This window comes from Schistocerca gregaria, chromosome 1 (genome assembly GCF_023897955.1).
Source record: "Schistocerca gregaria isolate iqSchGreg1 chromosome 1, iqSchGreg1.2, whole genome shotgun sequence".
NCBI classification, from domain to species: Eukaryota; Metazoa; Arthropoda; class Insecta; order Orthoptera; family Acrididae; genus Schistocerca; species Schistocerca gregaria.
Genome location: NC_064920.1, coordinates 351,143,274 through 351,165,336, shown reverse-complemented (window position 1 = coordinate 351,165,336; position 22,063 = coordinate 351,143,274). Strand labels below are relative to the sequence as shown.

The following is a 22,063-nucleotide window of genomic DNA, read 5'->3' as shown; positions in this document are numbered from 1 at the left end:
CTAACGTCGATCAGTTGTAGAATTTTGGAACACGTATTATGTTCGAGTATAATGTCTTTTCTGGAGACTAGAAATCTACTCTGTAGGAATCAGCATGGGTTTCGAAAGAGACGATCGTGTGAAACCCAGCTCGCGCTATTCGTCCACGAGACTCAGAGGGCCTTAGACACGGGTTCACAGGTAGATGCCGTGTTTCTTGACTTCCGCAAGGCGTTTGACACAGTTCCCCACAGTCGTTTAATGAACAAAGTAAGAGCATACGGACTATCAGATCAATTGTGTGATTGGATTGAGGAGTTCCTAGATAACAGAACGCAGCACGTCATTCTCAATGGAGAGAAGTCTTCCGAAATGGAATGATCATATAAAGTTGATCGTCGGTAAAGCAGATGCCAGACTGAGATTCATTGGAAGAATCCTAAGGAAATGCAATCCGACAACAAAGGAAGTAGGTTACAGAACGCTTGTTCGCCCAATGCTTGAATACTGCTCAGCAGTGTGGGATCCGCACCAGGTAGGGTTGATAGAAGAGATAGAGAAGATCCAACGGGGAGCAGCGCGCTTCGTTACAGGATCATTTAGTAATTGCGAAAGCGTTACGGAGATGATAGATAAACTCCAGTGGAAGACTCTGCAGGAGAGACGCTCAGTAGCTCGGTACGGGCTTTTGTTGAAGTTTCGAGAACATACCTTCTCCGAAGAGTCAAGCAGTATATTGCTCCCTCCTACGTATATCTCGCGAAGAGACCATGAGGATAAAATCAGAGAGATTAGAGCCCACACAGAAGCATACCGACAATCCTTCTTTCCACGTACAATACGAGACTGGAATAGAAGGGAGAACCGATAGAGGTACTCAGGGTACCCTCCGCCACACACCGTCAGGTGGCTTGCGGAGTACGGATGTAGATGTAGATGTAGAAGTAAGAGTGATTTCAGGTGTGCCGCAGGGGAGTGTCATAGGACCGTTGCTATTCACAATATACATAAATGACCTGGTGGATGACATCGGAAGTTCACTGAGGCTTTTTGCAGATGATGCTGTGGTGTATCGAGAGGTTGCAACAATGGAAAATTGTACTGAAATGCAGGAGGATCTGCAGCGAATTGACGCATGGTGCACGGAATGGCAATTGAATCTCAATGTAGCGAAGTGTAATGTGATGCGAATACATAGAAAGATAGGTCCCTTATCATTTAGCTACAAAATAGCAGGTCAGCAACTGGAAGCAGTTAATTCCATAAATTATCTGGGAGTACGCATTAGGAGTGATTTAAAATGGAATGATCATATAAAATTGATCGTCGGTAAAGCAGATGCCAGACTGAGATTCATTGGAAGAATCCTAAGGAAATGCAATCCGACAACAAAGGAAGTAGGTTACAGTACGCTTGTTCGCCCAATGCTTGAATACTGCTGAGCAGTGTGGGATCCGCACCAGGTAGGGTTGATAGAAGAGATAGAGAAGATCCAACGGAGAGCAGCGCGCTTCGTTACAGGATCATTTAGTAATTGCGAAAGCGTTACGGAGATGATAGATAAACTCCAGTGGAAGACTCTGCAGGAGAGACGCTCAGTAGCTCGGTACGGGCTTTTATTGAAGTTTCGAGAACATACCTTCACCGAAGAGTCAAGCAGTATATTGCTCCCTCCTACGTATATCTCGCGAAGAGACCATGAGGATAAAATCAGAGAGATTAGAGCCCACACAGAAGCATACCGACAATCCTTCTTTCCACGTACAATACGAGACTGGAATAGAAGGGAGAACCGATAGAGGTACTCAGGGTACCCTCCGCCACACACCGTCAGGTGGCTTGCGCAGTACGGATGTAGATGTAGATGTAGAAAATGTAGTCCATCAACAAAGAAGTTGGCTTACAATACACTCGTTCGACCTATACTTGAAAATTGCTCTTCAGTGTGGGATTCGTACTACCAGGTCGGGTTGACAGAGAAGATAGAGAAGATCGGAAGCAGAGCGGCGCGTTTCGTCACAGGGTTATTTGGTAACCGTGATAGCGTTACGGAGATGTTTAGCAAACTCAAGTGGCAGACTCTGCAAGAGAGGCGCTCTGCATCGCGGTGTAGCTTGCTCGCCAGGTTTCGAGAGGGTGCGTTTCTGGATGAGGTATCGAATATACTGCTTCCCCCTAGTTATACCTCCCGAGGAGATCACGAGTGTAAAATTAGAGAGATTCGAGCGCGCACGGAGGCTTTCCGTCAGTCGTTCTTCCCGCGAACCATACGCGAGTGGAACAGGAAAGGCATGTAATGACAGTGGCACGAAAGTGCCCTCCGCCACACTCCGTTGGGTGGCTTGCGGAGAATAAATGTAGATGTGGATGTAGATGCAGAACACCATGATGATGAAATGAGCCCGAATCCCGGTGTGAAATAAAGATAAGTTTTCAGGCAGCCTGTCGCCATGAACATATATATTATTTTCATCTGTTCGTCTACGTGATGAAATTATTAAAATAAGTGTTACACCATAACAACTCGTCACAATGGAAGCTATTGTTGACGATCCTGGTAAGCTGGGCAAGAATGGAAAAGAAAATATGCCTCGGTCTAACTAAAGGAAACACTCCGATATTCCGATAATTCCCAGAAGAGATATAGGAACAAAATTCAAAACCAAAATCTGGTAGTAGGGGTACTAACTCCCTACCTCTCGCGTACGGGTTCGGGATGTTACTCCCTATCACATCATTAGAACCTTGCCCACGTAACAATTCTCTCCGTCGAAAGAGTGGCCAGTGACTGCAGCATTAGAAAACGACGATGTTTAAAACTCTCTCTCCGCCATAAAACAGACTATTCCATTCAACATAAATGCTTGCAGTCTCTTTTAGGACAGCACATCAACTCTGTGGGACTCGAGTCATATTCTTTAATATTCCAGAGTGCCTGTAAAGCGCCGAGACTCCCCTGTCGGCCTTTTTAGGGAACTCTAGACAGAGGTGTTAAGCAGCTCGTTTCACACGAAGCCGTAAACACGCCGCCCGTATGGCGCTGGCGCTGACAATGGCGGCGCGGGGATTACAGGCGTGCGGCAGAGGCGTGGCCCACCACACGGCCGAGGCGCTGGCGGAGAGACAGAGAGGAACCGCAGTCTGTAGGTGCTATCTATGCCTATTACTGCAGAGGTACTGGGTCGTGGGTCGCGCCACAACTTAGCCGGGATGGTAGTTGAGCGTGTTCGCTCAGCGGAGTGCCTACTCTTTGTAATAATGAATAATAATAATAACAATAGTAATAATAACAACTGACTTAAGTTTTTATCGATGTAGTCTGAAACAGGTCATGCGATATCGGTACAGGACTAATGACAAAAAAACGACTCGTCTCCAGTAATCTTTTGGCCGAGCGATTCTAGGCGCTTCAGTCTGGAACAGCGCGACCGCTACTGTCGCAGGTTCGAATCCTACCTCGGGCGTAGATATATGTGATGTCCTCAGGTTAGTTAGGTTTAAGTAGTTCTAAGTTCTAGGGGATTGATGACCTCAGATGTTAAGTCCCATAGTGTTCAGAGCCATTAGAACCAGTAATTTTTTCTTGTCTTTTGCTTAAGTTCTACATCTGTTATCAAATGGAAATGTTAATTGTCAAATACTGAATCGTAATTATTTAGTAAAAATAACATATTTTATTTTTTTATCAGTAATCACACGGAAGTAAACGGAAGAGAACAGGGAATAAAAGATACAACAGGCTAAAAACAGGAAAACTGATATTAAAATACATACAACAAATAATTGAGGATGTAGGTTGCAACCGCTACTCTGAGATGAAATGGTTGGCACAGAAGACGGATTAATAGCGAGTCGCATCAATAAAAAGAATTCCTGCGATCTTGGCCATCAGTTTATTGTTTTACTTCCTGTAGTATCGCGACAAAAGGTATAAAAGAGCAGTGCATTTGCGGAGCTGTCATTTGTTCTCGGGAGATTCATGTGAAAAGTTTTCAGACATGATTATGGACGCGCGACGGAAATTAGTACTTTGAAAGCGGAATGGTACACGAACCAAGAGGCATAGGACATTCCATTTCGGAAATTGTTAGGGAATTCAATATTCCAAGATCTACAGTGTCAAGACTGTGCCGAGACTACCAGATTTCAGGCACTGCCTCTTACCATGGACAACGCAGCTGGTGACTGTCTTCCCTTAATGACTGAGAGTAACGGCATTAGCGTAGAGTTGTCAGTGCTAACAAACAAGCAACCTGGTTGAAATAGGCGCAGGAATCGATGTGTGCGACGAACGTATCCGTTAGGACAGTGCAGCAAAGTTCGGCGAGCGGTCTGAGGCGCTGCAGTCATGGACTATGCGGCTGGTCCCGGCGGAGGTTCGAGTCCTCCTTCGGGCATGGGTGTGTGTGGTGGTCCTTAGGATAATTTAGGCTAAGTAGTGTATAAGCTTAGGAACTGATGAACTCAGCAGTTAAGTCCCACAAGATTTTTTTTTTAAAGCAAAGTTCGGCGTTAATAGGCTATGGCAGCAGTCGACCGACGCGAGTGCCTTTCCTAACTGCACGATGTCGCCTGCAGCATCTCTGATGGGCTAATGACCATATCGATTGGACCCTAGATGCTTGTCAAACGGTGGCCTGGTCAGACGAGACACTATTTTAGTTGGGAAGAGATGACGGTAGAGGTCGCTTGTGGCACAGACCCCACGAAGCCTTGGACCCAAGTTGTCAACAAGGCAATGCGCAAGCTAGTGACGGCTCCAGAATGGTGTGGACTGTATTTCAATAGAATGGACGGGGTCGTCTGGTTCGACTGAACTGATCATTGATTGGAAATGGTTATGTTCGGCTACTTGGAAACCATTTGCAGTCATTCATGGACTTCATTTTCCCAAAAAAAAACAATGCAATTTTTGTGGATGACAGTGCTCCAAGATACCGTGCCGCAATTGTTCGCGATTAGTTTGAATAAATTCTGGATAATTCGATCTAATACTACGGCCACCTAGATAGCCCGACGTGAATCCTATCGAATATTTGTGGTAGATAATCGAGAAGTCAGTTCGTGCATTATATCCGGCACCGACAACCCTTTCGCAGTTATGTATGGCTATAGAGGCATCATAGCCCCTGCAGGGGTCTTCCAACAACTTGTTGAGTCCATACCTTGTCGAGGTGCTGCGCTACGCCGAGCAAAGAAGGTCCGACACGATATTGGGAGGTACCATATGACTTTTGTCACCTCGGTATACTTTGTAACAGCAAAGTAGCGTGGAGCTGTATCTTCATAGGTAGCATGCAATAATAATGACCATCATACACTGATTAGGCCTTAGACCTGTCCCGAATCATCGACTGCTGCCTACTGCGCGAGGAGCGATCTGCGATCGTGAGACATGTGACTAGGATGTCAGCAAACCCCCCACCCGCCATTGGCAGTATATCAATCCTCATGATGCTCTTGCTTCTTTATTCAAGTACATTCCCATTTGACCGCATAAGGAAAGAATTAGTCTCGTAGCAGACCTTCATACCTCAGAAAAAATCTGAGGCATTATTGCGAATCAAACCTGGGTGCTTCCGCACCCAAGGCAGCATTTTTTTAACTATTATGTTTTTTAATCTTGGAGGCATTTAGTTTGGGCGGATTTGGGCGGACGTCAGCTGACACCCATTCAAGCTCATCGTTGAATATGTCATTCAGCTTTTTTTTTCTTTATTTTTCTTTATCACAGACGGCAGCCATCCGTCTTACCGAACACGCTGTCAAGTGTGGTGTACAATGCCAGCGGTCCATTTGGCTACTGAATAATAGTAATAACAATAATTATAATTTCTTAATCGTTAAGACCTGGGGCAAGTCGTCCAGTTGGATACCATTTCGGCAACTCGAGTGTTCCTAACAAAAAAAATGGTTCAAATGGTTCTAAGCACTATGAGACTTAACATCTGAGGTCATCAGTCCCCTAGGCTTAGAACTACTTAAACCTAACTAACCTAAAGACATCATACAAATCCATGCCCGAGGCAGTATTCGAACCTTGGGCCGTAGCAGCGGCGCGGTTCCGGACTGAAACGCCTAGAACCGCTTGGCTACAGCGGCCGGATAGTGTTCCTAACCTAACTCAGTAATCCTACCTGAAAAGCGGGTCCTATAGTTGAACGTGGAATCCGAACCATGTGTCGTTTCTGGCGAATTTTTGCATCATTGAGTGGTAAAGGCCATGTTAAAGACAGAGTGAAAATAAATGAAAAAAGTGTGGTCCACTCGCGTGACGCTTCCATTTCCAGGCACCTGCTCTACCACCGCATCGCCACGCCCGACTAATAACCGAATGATAGGTTCCATGCACGAATGAAGGACGACACTTAAGCTTCAGAGGACTACACCAGATACTTTAACTGTTATACACTTAAGCTTCAGCGGACTACACAAGGTAATGTAATTGTTATCCACGAGAGTCTCTAAACAGCCTTTGTATTGCCCTGTGTTTACGATCAATTACAGTGGACAACCTTTAAGGTCTGTGCATAAAATTTCATTCATGTGGAACCACTGCTACACGGCATTATATTCTTTTCATTTTCCTCGAGTGCATTTTCCGTGTGGGTAAAAATGCATCCTAACGATATCCCGCAATAATTTGTAACCGAGTAGCGTATTCAAAAAGTTGTAAGGAATTCCACCGATGGGAGATGGGATGACCTCAGTGGAATAGTTGATCTCGGCTGAAAGGGACGACGCTGGCGATGTCGGTAAAAAGAAAAGCGAGGAGGAAGCGCAGCGAACAATGGGCCATTGAGGGGCGATGTTTATGATAAACGGCTCCCGAAGCGCGCGCCACGCCACGCCACACGGCTGCGGACCCGGGCGGCGGCGCTGCGCGACAAAGTTCAATGCCGCGCCGGCCATCGCAGCCGCAGGCCGCACCGCACACCTGCCCCAATTGTGCCACAGTCGTTGCCTGGTACAAGTGATTGGGCGCAGCACATCGAACCAGCACACGAGACGTATTCGAAAAGTAAAAGCCATTCACTTACTCTCTATACGCGATAAAGTCCACTGGACCGCGCGTAGTTTCAATTGGACACCATTTCGGCCACTTGAATGTTCCTAACCTAACCTAGTAACATGGGGTTGCGACTGCGCATGGATGGAGATGGTCTCTTGAATAGATGTTGCTCATGCTCATCACCAGATACTCAGTCTTCAGCTCACTCAATTCGAGACCGATCTATGTACGGGGTGAGTCAGCTGCCCCTACCGCTTTGTTTTATGCAACCCACAGTACCTTCAGAATCTGCTAGATTCCTTATCCTTCTTTCTCTTGCCAGTCATCCTTTATATCGACAGCAATAAGTTAAGATGGATTCCATACCTCTACCTTTTCTTTGGTCTGCCTATTGGTCTCCTTCCGCGGGGAGTAAAATCGCTGGATTTGAAAGGTCATCGATGCTGATCCTTCCTAGCGACATGTCCTGTCTATACAAGTCGTTTGGTTCTCATCAGACCTACATTATTTAGTCTGTTGTACATCTCATCCGGCCTCACAGTTATGCCGTATCTTCCATTCACCAGTGATATCATATTTTACTGGACCATAGACATTCCTTAGGACTCTCCACTCGTAAGCGAGAAGATTATTTAAGTCTTTTTTTTTCAGGATATTACAAGTTTCGCAATCATAAAACCCTACGGGCTGGATCAGTGTTTTATACAGCTGGTGTCTGAAACTCCTTAAGAGCCTGCGCGACCATAAAGGCTGAGTGAGTACAATCGGTTTGTAGCTTGGATCCTCATTTCTTCTACCTCACACGAGTGTCCTGTAAAGACCACCTCTAGATCTTTAATTATAACCCTTTTGTAACACTGCCAACGGATGGAGCAGGTCTCTTGAATAGATATTGCTCATGCTCTTCATCAGATACTCAGTCTTCAGCTCATCACTTCGATACCGATTTATATACAGGGTAATTCAGCTGCCCCTACCACTGTGTTTTATGCAACCCACAGTGCCTTCAGATACCACACACAAGATTTTTATATTCTCTCACTCGCTCCATGCAAACTGTTAATCCTAGAGAAAAAAATGAACACGAGATTTTTGTAGGAAATTCGATGTAGTTAAATTTTGTACTGGGATACGTTTACCGCAGAGGCTGTAGTTTTCGAATTATTTAAGAAAAACATACAAAAGTGACCTCACACGCGTTTTTTTGAACACCACAAAAACTGTGGTCTCTCGTAAAAACGTATCCCTGTGCGAAATTTAACCACACTACTTTTCCTACAAATAGGTCCTGTTCATTGTTTTGTAGGACTAATAGTTTGCATGTAGCGTTCGAAAGAATATGAAAAATTCGTGTGTGGTTTTGAAGGTGTTGCAGCTTGCATAAACCCCAGTGCGAGAGGCAGCTGAATCACATTGTATAAGTGAGAGTTGTAATTGTGCACAGTGGATAATCACATACGTTCAATATATTTAAAGTTTGCAATCACTTCCGCTCTCTTCTGAGTCATGTAAGTAACAAATACTAACAGAAACACAGGTGCCATTTGAGCTGTATGACTATGAGACAAACAGGTCAGTTTCTTGTTGTTTTCAGCAGACAGAAAGTAAGAAGGTAAGATTATTGTTTATAATGATTAATTTTAAACGAAGATGATATTAAGCTGGTAATTTATTGCGTCACTGCATGGATTTAGTTTCTAAATATAACAGTTTAATAACGAGTAGAATGTTATCGCACTAGCACATGATGGTAGACTGGGCCGAAAGAAAACAAATGTGCCCCCCCCCCCCCCTCCCCGTGAAAAAGCAGCTGCAGGAAGAAGAAAGTGAGGAATGAAATGAAACAACAGATTTCGTTGAAGAACAAGACTGGGATAGCCTTACCTGGCTTTACGGAGGCACAGCCATAAACAAGAAAAATGAAACCAGAAGTAAGGAAGGAAGCACCAGACCCGTGGGAGGTATCGGATGTTTCCAGCATTTGTGATGATGACTGCAGTAACCAGTTTAGTAGCGCATTGAAATCACTAGTCACACACAGTAATTAACTTGATTTTTTATATTACACCTATGGAGAAGTCGGTAAAGACGAATAATTGTAGTATAGCGGTGTTGGGCCCATATCAAGCTCACAATTCCCCAACCACTGCGGACAATTACTCAACGGAATAGAGAATCTTGCACGTCACATCTTTTTGATATTTGCTGTTAAACATCATTGTACGGTTTTTATATTTAATTTGATGTAGTATAAAGTAGAGAAACTACATCAATCTTACATTCAGTCGATTTTAGGTTACTCATTATGAATGTATCAAAGTAGTAATTTTTACTGAACTGTATATTGTTCACCTACAGTTCACTGTACACCACACTAGTTATCGTAATACTGGTCTTCCTTCAATTTTCGCAAAAAAAGTCAAAATTTTCAACAGACGCAAGGCCACTGCATCTGATATGATATTAAAAAATGGTTCAAATTGCTCTGAACACTATGCGACTTAACTTCTGAGTCTCCTAGAACTTAGAACTTATTAAACCTAACTAACCTAAGAGCATCACACACATCCATGCCCGAGGCAGGATTTGAACCTGCGACCGTAGCGGTCGCTCGGCCCCAGACTGTAACGCCTAGAACCGCACGGCCACTCCGGCCGGCGATATGATATTAAAACCATTCTGAATAAGCTATCAGAAAGATCTTGCTCCCCTTCCAGCAGTAGCCAACGGTAGGTCGCTGGGTGAACGGAAGTGTTCCAAGGGAACTGATAAATGACCATCTCATTCCCGTTTTCAAGAAAGATCGTCGAACAGGGTCACTTAACCATAAGCGCGTTACTCTGGCGTCAATGTGATCCAGAATATTAGACTACATTTTATGCTTGGGTATTATGATCTTACTGGAAGCAGAAATTTCCTCTGTAAGAATCAAGAAGGGTTTCGCACACAAGCCCACGATGCTCTGGTCGTGCAGAAGGCTGCATATACCGGCGGCCAGGTTGATGCCGCGACCCTTCAGTTCCAGAAGATGTTCGAAACAATTCTGCACAGTGGCCTAGTGAAGAAAATACAACTGGTTTCAAGAGTTCTACCAAATAGCACGTCATTCTTAAGGGAGGTATCTCTTTAGGTGTAAATGTAGCTGCTGGCGTACACCAAGAGAGTGTTGTAGTGCTATCACTTTTCACAATATATGTAAATGAGTAAGTGGATAACGTCGCAAATACTGTGAGGCTTTTCACGGATGATGATGCTGCAACGCTACAAAATTGTATCGAAATGCAGGAAGATCTGCAGGGATTGGCAGGTGAACCCCACATTTACAAACCTAACGTATCGTGAATAGCGGCCGGTGTGGCCGTGTGGTTCTAGGCGCTTCAGCCTGGAGCCGCGTGACCGCTACGGTAGCAGGTTCGAATCCTGCCTCCGGCATGGATGTGTGTGTTGTCCTAAGGTTAGTTAGGTTTAAGTAGTTCTAAGTTCTAGGGGACTGATGACCACAGATGTTAAGTCCCATATTACTCAGAGCCATATCGTGAATAAATAGGCCGAAAGACACTTTATCACATGATCACACGAATTCAGAACAAACAGTTGAAGCAATCACATCCATTAAACACCTGGTAGAATATGTTTTGAGCGGTTTAAAGTGGAACGATAGCAAGAAAGGCAGATTCCAGATTGAGATTTATTAAGAAAGCTCTGGAAGTGTAGACCACCCATAAAGAAGTTAACTCACGAAAGCTTCATTCCACTGAGACTTGAAAATCTCTCGTTAATGAAATATGTTCCAAATACTATTGAAATAGGAAATAGACAAGGTCCAAAGAAGAGAAGGGCGTTTCGTCACAAGTTCGTTCAGTAAGGGCAGACATTGCAAGAGATGAGTTGAACATGCTGGCGTGGTTTGCCGTTAAAATTCCATGAGCGTAGTTTCCTAGAAGATTCAAGCTGTATATTGCTGTCTCCTGTGTATGTGTCGTGAAATAACCACGAATACAAAATTACAGGGATTGGAGCTCTCACGGAGACTTACCAACAGCCGTCCTTCTCGCTATATAAAGTACCCTCCGCTACATACCATAAAGTGGGTTGCGGAGAACCAGTGTAAATGTGAATGCAAAGTATTTATTAGCGGCTTCAGTTTTCTACAATCCTACTTGATTTTTCCACGACTTCGCCGTCCACTTCCTACCGAAACATTAGATTAGATCCCTCAACCCGGCTACATAGTTCTCCTCCCGAAAACAGACCCAGTTGACAACACAGTTATCTCTAAACCATTGATCACCAAGCCATTGTCTAAAATTCAAGAAGAGTTATCAGTTGCTTGATTTAATTTCGGAACTAGGGTGGCAAATCGAAATGTGTTCGCTGTAACTGCTGAACCTTACCCCTAGTAGGGGCAGCTGTTTGTGGATACGCTTTGCCCTGGGCGACTGTTTTCCGCACTCTCTCATCCAGGTGCGCAGGACGCAGATGTTGCACCAAGGCGTGGTTTAAAAGCGCAGCGACTAAAATGTCACAAACTGTTTGTTTATACGTCACAGGAAATTCTACAGAATAACACGTCTCTTCGAGTACATCTGGTCACATAGGTTTTTAATACACTATTGGCCATTAAAACTGCTACACCAAGAAGAAATGCAGATGATAAACGCGTATTCATTGGACAAATATATTATACGAGAACTGATATTTTCACGCAGTTTGTGTGCATAGATCCTGAGAAATCAGTGCCCAGAACATCCACCTCCGGTCGTAATAACGGCCTTGATACGCCTGGGCATTGAGTCAAACAGAGCTTGGATGGTGTGTACAGGTACAGTTGCCCATGCAGCTTCAACACGATACCACAGTTCATCAAGAGTAGTGACTGGCGTATTGTGACGAGCCATTTGCTCGGCAACCATTGACCAGACGTTTTCAATTGGTGAGAGATCTGGAGAATGTGGTGGCCAGGGCAGCAGTCGAACATTTTCTGTACCCAGAAAGGCCCATACAGTACCTGCAACATGCCGTCGTGCATTATACTGCTAAAATGTAGGGTTTCGCAGGGATCGAATGAAGGGTAGAGCCTTGGGTCATAACACATCTGAAATGTAACGTCCACTGTTCAAAGTGCCGTCAATGCTAACTAGAGGTTATCGAGACGTGTAACCAATGGCGCCCGATTCCATCACGCCTGGTGATACGCCAGTATGGCGATGACGAAAACATGCTTACAATGTGCGTTCACGGCGATGTCGCCAAACACGGATGCGACCATCATGATGCTGTAAATAGAACCTGGATTCGTCCGAAAAAGTGACGTTTTGCCATTCGTGATCCCAGGTTCGTCGTTGAGTACACCATCGCAGGCGCTCCTGCCGGTGATGTAGCGTCAAGTGTAACCACAGCCATGGTCTCCGAGCTGATAGTCCATGCTGCTGCAAACGTCGTCCAACTGTTCGTGCAGATGGTTGTTGTCTTGCAAACGTCCCCATCTGTTGAATCAGGGATCGAGACGTGGCTGCACGATTCGTTACAGCCATGCGGATAAGATGCCTGTCATCTCGACTGCTAGTGATACGAGGCCGTTGGGATCCAAGACGGCGTTCCGTATTACCCTCCTCAACCCACCGATTCCATATTCTGCTAACAGTCATTGGATTTCGATCAACGCGAGCAGCAATGTCGCGATACGATAAAACGCAATCGCGATAGGCTACAATCCGACCTTTATCAAAGTCGGAAACGTGACGGTACACGAGGCATCACAGCAACGTTTCACCAGGCAACGCCGGTCAACTGCTGTTTGTGTGTGAGAATTCGGTTGGATGGTTCAAATGGCTCTGAGCACTATGGGACATAACATCTGTGGTCATCAGACCCCTAGAACATAGAACTACTTAAACCTAACTAACCTAAGGACATCACACACATCCATGCCCGAGGCAGGATTCGAACCTGCGACCGTAACGGTCAAGCGGTTCCGGACTGCGCGCCTAGAACCGCGAGACCACCGCGGCAGGCTAATTCGGTTGGAAACTTTCCTCATGTCAGCACGTTGTAGATGTCGCCACCGTCGCCACCATTGTGTGAATGCTCTGAAAAGCTAATCATTTGCATATCACAGTATCTTCTTCCTGCCGGTTAAATTTTGTGCTGTAGCACGTTATCCTCGTGGTGTAGCAATTTCAATGGCCAGTAGTGTATTTCCCTGGAACGCAGCATTACTATGCGTAGCCCACAGGGTGCAACAGAGAGTTCCAATGTAAAAGACTGAATGTACAGTCCCCAAGTTTTTAGTTTTAGGGATTTTAAGTCCTCAATTTCGCATTGTCCGTAGCCATAAGGTATTAAAAATAATTGTCTTCCCTGTGAATTGTATGCCCGTCTTATTCTCTCTGCAGATTATGAGTTGTGTCTCTTTCCTATAGAAAATCCGAGAAGAAAGAAAAACTCGTCTGCGTTCACTTCAAGCTGGAAGCTACAACACACTTATTAAACTTGCAGTAAGTTAAAAGTATACCTTTTTTTACTCCGGCTGTAGACAGCAGGAAAGAATTTGTCTTTAGTTTTACAACAGCAGTACATTGTCACAGAGTAATAAAGTATTGTCTTAGAAGACAAACTCCACTGAACATTATATTACGACCACGTTTTTCTGTCCGTTTCGTACAGTCACTCGCAGTAGCCTGTTCACGGCCAGCCCCTTTTTTCCTTCACCATAGAGTTGGCGCATTACTGCACCCCTCCTCCGTACTTCCACCGTCGGAGAGTGGTACGGTATTTGAAGTTCTAGCGCCACACCTTCAAAGTGTTATGCTCGGCTGTTATTCAGCCAGTGCTTTGACTCTCCTCTCATTTGCCCACCGAGACAGCTGGGCCGGATCTGAACCGGTGACGCTGTGTACTAGTGAACTGCCACAAAAAAGAACGTTTATTAAAACCAATCCTGAATTTTCGTGTGAAACACATTGGAGCAGAATGGCAGTTGAAATAAAATTTCCTGAGCGATTGAAAATGTGTGTCACACCGATAGGGGTTTGAAACTGTCCTACTCTGCTCATTGGAAAAGGAGGAGTAAGCTAATGGAAATCTGAAAAAACCAATATGGGCGGTGGTGATGGAGGTGGTGGTAGTGGAGGTGGTGGTGGTGGTGGTGAATGTGGTGGTGGTGAAGGTGGTGGTGGTGCTGGAGGTGGTGGTGGTGGTGGTGGTGGTGGAGGAGGTGGTGGAGGTGGTGGAGGTAGTGGAGGTGGTGAAGGGGCGAAATGCGAAACCAATTCGTCATACACAGAAGTACTCTAAAGGTAAGAATTATATAGGAACGCAGTAAGATCTTCAGTTAATCAACGCCTGATGCAAGGAATGGTTTTTGAACCTAAAATAAATAAATGTAACTTTTATAAATATTCGTAACTAACCACTACTGTTCGATTAAATGACATGAGATCAATCACGGAAAACAGTAACAAACGCAAAATACACTGTCTTACAAGAAAAGTGAACCACCCAGAAGTGGAGAGGGAAACGAGATAAAACTTCACGGGTAGAGAGGCTGAGTGATGTTATTTCAGTGATTACAAAATAGACCAATTTACAGATAACTTGGGAATATGAGCCCATTTATCACTGTGATGTTGCACTCCGTCTAGTCTCGATTCGGTTGAAAATGGTGCCTTAAAGTCGTTCTATCCTCCTCTGAGGCCAGCTGGACCACTGCTGTTGAAACTGGTCCTTGACATGCCGGATACTGATGCTGAGACGATTCTCACGTTATGACTGGTCCCACACATCTTCTGTCACGGACAGATCTCCGGATCTTGCTGGGTGTACCTCAACATCACGCAGACAGTTCATAGAGACATGCGCCATGTGTGGACAAGCATTATCTTATTGAAGAAATGGCAGCGCGATACTCTCGCATGTGATATAACACATGGAGATGATGTAAGTTCGTGACGTACCGTTGCCGTCAGAGTAGCCTCGGTAACCGCTAGAGTGACCTAAAGTAATACCCGATGGCTCCCTACACAGCTGAGAATGTCCAAAACATTGTAGGAATGATAGCTCTTCTATATTTGAACAGACGAACAGCTTGGAAAAGGGGAAAGGTCGCTTTAGGATGCAAAACTAACGACGTCTCAATTGAAATGTCGTCCAGTAGCACTGGTGATCAGAACTCGCGTCGAAGTGGGACCCCTCACTGAAGACAATTCCACTCCAGTCAATGAGAGTCCACGCCGAAGACTAGTCTGGAGACGCAGTGGACAGCGGGGGATACCGACCTGAGTGTCGCCCAGCATATGTCCAGACAATCCGGATGATGGTCTGCCGTGCCATTTCCTTTCATGGCAGGACTCCTCTGGATCTCATCCACGTCAACCACACATCACAGAGGTACGTCGACGATATTCTACTCCTCATTTTGCTGCCCTTTATGCCAAGTCATTTTATGGTTACATTTCAGCAAGATAATGCACGCAAGAGTTTCTGCTGCTTGTCTTCGTGTTTGCCAAGTGCTACCTTGGGCAGCAAGGTCGCCAGGTCTCTCCCCATTTAAGAACGTCAGGGACATTGTGGGCTCTCCAACCATCTCTGCATTTTAACGATCTAACGCGCCAACTGGACAGAATTTGGCACGCTGTCCTTCAGGAGGACATCGAACAATCCTGTCAACAACACTAAGCCAGATAACTGCTTGCATACGTGTCATAGGTGGACCAGCCCGTCAATGCCTTATTAACTTGCTCAGTATGCGAAGCTCATTTTCTTGGATAGATCATCCAGTTCTTTTGAAGTTCTCTTCATTTGTTCGTTGGACAAGTACGTTACATCTATCGATTTCTGTCACATTCGGAGAATTCCTTCGAGTTTCTTTCCTTTTTTTATTGTATTTCCTCATAAACAACAATCAAGCATGGAAAGCTTAAGAATGTAAGTAAGAACATCTGACATGTTATTTCTGCATAAAATGAAAAGTAATGACCTTATCACAAGTCTCTGTGAACGCACAGAAACCAGTTGCGTCTGTTGACGAGTCTCTTTGTGCGAAAGCAAGTCTTGATCTCTACCTGTCAAAATATCCTGAAGACGATCACAAACCTGGGTATATACACTCCTGGAAATTGAAATAAGAACACCGTGAATTCATTGTCCCCGGAAGGGGAAACTTTATTGACACATTCCTGGGGTCAGATACATCACATCATTACACTGACAGAACCACAGGCACATAGACACAGGCAACAGATCATGCACAATGTCGGCACTAGTACAGTGTATATCCACCTTTCGCAGCAATGCAGGCTGCTATTCTCACATGGAGACGATCGTAGAGATGCTGGATGTAGTCCTGTGGAACGGCTTCCCATGCCATTTCCACCTGGCGCCTCAGTTGGACCAGCGTTCGTGCTCGACGTGCAGACCGCGTGAGACGACGCTTCATCCAGTCCCAAACATGCTCAATGGGGGACAGATCCGGAGATCTTGCTGGCCAGGGTAGTTGACTTACACCTTCTAGAGCACGTTGGGTGGCACGGGATCCATGCGGACGTGCATTGTCCTGTTGGAACAGCAAGTTCCCTTGCCGGTCTAGGAATGGTAGAACGATGGGTTCGATGACGGTTTGGATGTACCGTGCACTATTCAGTGTCCCCTCGACGATCACCAGAGGTGTACGGCCAGTGTAGGAGATCGCTCCCCACACCATGATGCCGGGTGTTGGCCCTGTGTGCCTCGGTCGTATGCAGTCCTGATTGTGGCGCTCACCTGCACGGCGCCAAACACGCATACGACCATCATTGGCACCAAGGCAGAAGCGACTCTCATCGCTGAAGACGACACGTCTCCATTCGTCCCTCCATTCACGCCTGTCGCGACACAACTGGAGGCGGGCTGCACGATGTTGGGGCGTGAGCGGAAGACGGCCTAACGGTGTGCGGGACCGTAGCCCAGCTTCATGGAGACGGTTGCGAATGGTCCTCGCCGATACCCCAGGAGCAACAGTGTCCCTAATTTGCTGGGAAGTGGCGGTGCGGTCCCCTACGGCACTGCGTAGGATCCTACGGTCTTGGCGTGCATCCGTGAGTCGCTGCGGTCCGGTCCCAGGTCGACGGGCACGTGCAACTTCCGCCGACCACTGGCGACAACATCGATGTACTGTGGAGACCACCCGGCCTCCCGCATGCCCACTTTACGCCCTCGCTCAAAGTCCGTCAACTGCACATACGGTTCACGTCCACGCTGTCGCGGCATGCTACCAGTGTTAAAGACTGCGATGGAGCTCCGTATGCCACGGCAAACTGGCTGACACTGACGGCGGCGGTGCACAAATGCTGCGCAGCTAGTGCCATTCGACGGCCAACACCGCGGTTCCTGGTGTGTCCGCTGTGCCGTGCGTGTGATCATTGCTTGTACAGCCCTCTCGCAGTGTCCGGAGCAGGTATGGTGGGTCTGACACACCGGTGTCAATGTGTTCTTTTTTCCATTTCCTGGAGTGTATAAAGGTCTATCAAAAAATTTCCGCAGAGTTCTTGTATGTGCAACTTCAATGAGGGAATATAAGCATCGACTTTTAAGCAACAGGTAAGTGTGGCATTCGTGTCCTTCCGATGTGCGTGCAGTAAATGCAAAAAAGGTGCATTATGACGACGTTATTATCGAGTGCGTCCAAACAGGAGCAACATGCTGTTGTTCTTTTCTTGGGTGCTGAAGGACAAACGCCGGTAGACATACATCGGAGAATGAAGGACGTGTATGAAGCAGCATGTCGATCGAAAATCACCTTTGTGGAATAGCGTGCCAAATTCCGCGCTGGTTGCGACTGGACATAAGACGTTGGTCGATCTGGGAGGCCAGCGGACTCAAAGAGGGAGACACTCGCTCTCTACAGGCGATTGTCGAGCCTCCGGCCCTTTAAAAAAGCGTTGTCGGGTCGATGATTCCTTTAGGGTGCGCATGAGTAGGACGCAGTTACGAACTTCTTGAAGCAGCAGAACACTTTGCATTACCAAACGGGTACCAAGTGAGTCGGCTGGATGATTTCCTTATTGCTCACGGCCTTTTGCCTAATTGGCATATCGATTCTGGTCTTTATGGCCTTCGAATGGGAACTTTTCGGTTGCCCCTTATATCTCTTTGGGATATGCACTCTTCTAGAGATTTCACGGTACTCAGAAACAAAATCAATAAACAACATATGCTCTAACGATTCTTTACCACCTGCTTAGTCGCTATTAATGCTGCATCAAATAAACATTCTGCACAAATAAGACTTTGTAAGTCTTTCAGTTGGTACAAGAATAGCACAGTAAAGCCTATCAGGGTAAGGGTAGGGGTATGTGCGGAGCAGAAAAATGTTATCCACATCCGCAAGTCTGTTATTGACGTCCACGTCGATGGATATTAAAATGTTGTAAACCACGTGCGCTGGAGCTCTGGCGGTGGACTTACGCCCGGCCTCAAGTTTCGTCCTCTAAGATCTGACCTCGTAATTTACACGCCATAGACTAAGCAAGAAGAGGCCGATGGTGACATTTTAATACAAATTGGTCTGTCACATTCTTGGTACGTTCCTTAAGTTATAAGTTTCTGTCGTAATTACTGAAATGGATAGTAAGAAATTTTCTGCAGAATATTTCCCTCAATACTGAGAAATCATATTAAATGTTGTCGTCCTATCTTGGCTATTGTTAAATGCTTGTCATACACTCTGTTTATCAAATGGGTGCTAAATCTCCATAATTTTACATCATGTTAACGTGATACACTTATCTGTGCAATAAGCACTCTGATGATTTCCAGTCAATACATTTAAGACAAACGTAGATATACTGATTTTATACTTACGTCGCATGTGATACACAAATGGGAGTCATACTATGGAGCAAAGGTTCCAATGGATGGAGTTTCCAACAGCCTTCTCGTCTTTTGACGGCAACTTTCGGTAATTAAGTAAGAGACCGCCGCTAATGATAACTAAAAAGCAATGACTGAGACGTAAGACAACTGCATGTACGACAGGAGCAAGATCTATGGTGTGGTTATAATTAGTGTGCAGCTACTTAACAGAGATATAGTGTGACTTGTAAGTACCGTGTGGCAGTAAAACCTGGAAGATATGCTGAAGTGATAAAGCGGAACCGATTTACACTGGAAAAATTATTTCCAGTTTTAGCCACGAGGTGCAAATCTGGCTGTGTACGGCATCTCGCCAATATTTCTGGTGCTCATATTGATCACATTGTGTAAGCAGCTGTTAATAACAAAATCAACAATATGGCTTTCCCAACTGTTTGAGCTTTTCTGCCCACGTCCCTTTCCTAACCCATTACATATGGAAATTTCTAAATGTTTTTCTTGCATTGACGGCGCCAGATTTGCACCTGGTGGCCGGAATTGGAACTATTTTTTCCCCATTGTAAATCAGTTCCGCATTAGATATCTACATAGTTTCGCTGTCACGCTAGACCACTGTGAGTAATTGCACTTTAACTATAACCAAACGGTAAGTGTACCTGTGCATAAAAGACAAATGTAGATAGTTCATCGTATTGTTTATCGTCTGTATCACAAAAATTGATCAAAATTAGCTTTTAACCACAGAGTAAGTACTATGGCGGATATCCACAGATACGGCCGTAAACGTCTGCATCGGCACAGGGTTTTATCCGCAAAGTCAATATTGTTGCTTATATACGCACACGCCTCCGGCGACTGGTCACCACGTACAGGAACTCCGCGGACAGCAGACGACACCGCACGCCTTCTCCTCCGCCGCCCACGCGAGTCGCGGAGCGCCTTTGTTTACGCCGGCGTTCGCAGAGAGGGCGTCGCGCCGGCTGCGGGGGCGTTGCGCCCAGCGCGGGCGGCGGCCGGACGCGTGCCGCGGCCCCAGTCGTGGCCACTGCACTCATTCCAGTTCCCTCTCTGGTTCCCAATAGTGCGACGAAACAAAAAGAACACGTCCGCATCGAGTGGTAAGCCAATGCGAGACGATCTCGTCTGACTGCACCTCTACTATGACGTTCACGAAGTCGACAAAGTGTTCAAACGTTCCTCTGCTCTATCGTCGGGTGGCGTAGGACTCGAGTATTTACTCATTTACTTCTTCGTTATCAAAAAGCAACGGTTGCTCTTACAGCATATATCACTCAAAATGCGCCGGGCTCCAGAAGTTTACGCGCCAGAATAGTATCGATTCTCACATAAAAGAAAAAGAAATCTAGAAAGTAGATAGCAGAAAAATGATCAGTGGTCGGTCACCGCCTTCCGATGTATTCCGCAGTACTGTTACAACCAGGATAAGCAGTGTACAAACTGGTATATGGAATATATTTGCATCAGTTTTATTAGAAATAAAAAGTTCTAGCTGTACCTGTATAACTTTTCTCAAGCTCTGACTCCAGATGCTTCAAAAGTTTCCCACAGCGAACTGATTTAACTATTATTTAGTTATCATTAAGCACGTTTTACTTCATACTGGTTCCAAGTATCGTCAGAATATCAGCCGTCTCAAATTCAGTGGAAAAGAAAGTGCGCCTTGACTCCCTTAGCGAATGCTGTTAATCGTTTTTCATTTCTTGACAATATCAGTTGTTTAGCCCCAGCCCTTGCTGTGACTATCACTATTTTTTGACAAGACGTTTAGCCGTAAGTATAATTCCCGCTTCTTTCGATGTCGCTAAATCACCTTCGTGGTGAAGCAGTCCGATTGCAAAAATCAACTGCCATTAGCTTGCGCCGGCCGCGGAGGTCTCGCGGTTCTAGGCGCGCAGTCCGGAACCGTGCGACTGCTACGGTCGCAGGTTCGAACCCTGCCTCGGGCATGGATGTGTGTGATGTCCTTAGGTTAGTTAGGTTTAAGTAGCTCTAAGTTCTAGGGGACTAATGACCGCAGCAGTTGAGTCCCATAGTGCTCAGAGCCATTTGAACCATTAGCTTGCAAAATATGATTTTAAGTTAGACGCGTATAAACGCAGGAGCGCAGTTGACTGCGTGCCTGTGTGGAAGCGAAACGAAATGGTACAGATCTCGCAAGTATGTTGTGAGAAACTGCTGAGACATACGCTGAGAAATAAATGAGGAATAAATTAAGATACGTATCAAGATCCTCCTCATTACACAACCACCTGATGACAGCTGGGCGGCAATGACCACCACGTGACAAGCAATATCCAGGTTTCAAGGTACAAGTAGATCTCTATTCCACCTCGTTTATGAGCCCCGCACGTGTTTTCTTTCATTCGCCGTAAATCGTTGTCGTTAATCAGACAGAGGCTCACGCCTGCTCATTGTCGTGCGTCTCGTTCAGTGTTTGGTAAATAAACGCCGTTGCGGGTCAATTGACGGCACCATTTCCCTGCGACAGTGCACGAGCTGAGAGAGGAGTTGCCCGCTGCAGCAGCGTTGCCTGCGGCGGCCAGACGCAGCAGGTGCGCGGCGTGCGTACTCACGTGGGCAGGCGGCAGCGCGTGCGGTCGTCACGCCACCTCTCAGCTCGGCAGCCGGGCTCGCACTGACGCGAGCGCCGCCGGTCGCCGCGTGGCAACGCAGCCGCCTCCCCCCCCCCCCGGCGCCCCTTCCCCCCTCCACCGGTGCTCCAGACGACGACTCCCACCTGGGCGCCGCGCTGCAGCCTACCTAAAAAGGAAAGCGCGACAAAGCACCGGGGGCGGCAGCCGCCGAGGCGACGCGCACGTAGACGTCGCCTGCGAGCCACGGGGGCGGAGTGGGACCCGCAGCGACGCCGGGAGATGGCGCGTCTGCCCTGCTGCCGGCTGCTCTTCACGTAAACGAGTGGTTCGGCACAATCTGTGGGCGCTCTAGTAACGAAACTCTGTCAACAGATCGATATCTACGACTGCTCTCAGACAGCATCACTTCAGAGAGAGAAAATTTGATAATTTAGGGGGGATATTGTCCGCCACCATAGCTGAGGGCTGCGCGGGTTGACCGCGCGGTCTAGAGCGTCTTGTCACGACCCGCGCGGCTCACCCCGTCAGAGGTTCGAATCCTCCCTCGGGCACGAGTGTGTGTGTTGTCCTTGCGTAAGTTAGTTTAACTAAGATTAAGTAGTGGGCA

The 22,063-nt window shown here is 46.3% G+C and overlaps 2 protein-coding genes across 2 annotated transcripts in view; both read right to left on the bottom strand.

Annotated features, from left to right (window-relative positions):
* The window catches only part of LOC126347554 (uncharacterized), a 98,989-nt gene extending 79,093 nt beyond the window's left edge, over positions 1-19,896 (bottom strand). The window contains exons 1-2 of the mRNA XM_050002287.1: positions 19,684-19,896; positions 14,086-14,283 (exon numbers count right to left, since the gene is read on the bottom strand). Of these exons, the coding sequence (XP_049858244.1) occupies positions 14,086-14,283; positions 19,684-19,896 (411 nt within the window). The remainder of the gene's footprint in view (positions 1-14,085; positions 14,284-19,683) is intronic.
* Positions 1-21,499, bottom strand: part of LOC126345346 (uncharacterized) — a 997,319-nt gene extending 975,820 nt beyond the window's left edge. Inside the window, exon 1 of the mRNA XM_050002094.1 lies at positions 21,436-21,499. The gene's annotated coding sequence lies outside the window, so the exon portion shown is untranslated. The remainder of the gene's footprint in view (positions 1-21,435) is intronic.
* Positions 21,500-22,063: the final 564 nt, after the last annotated feature.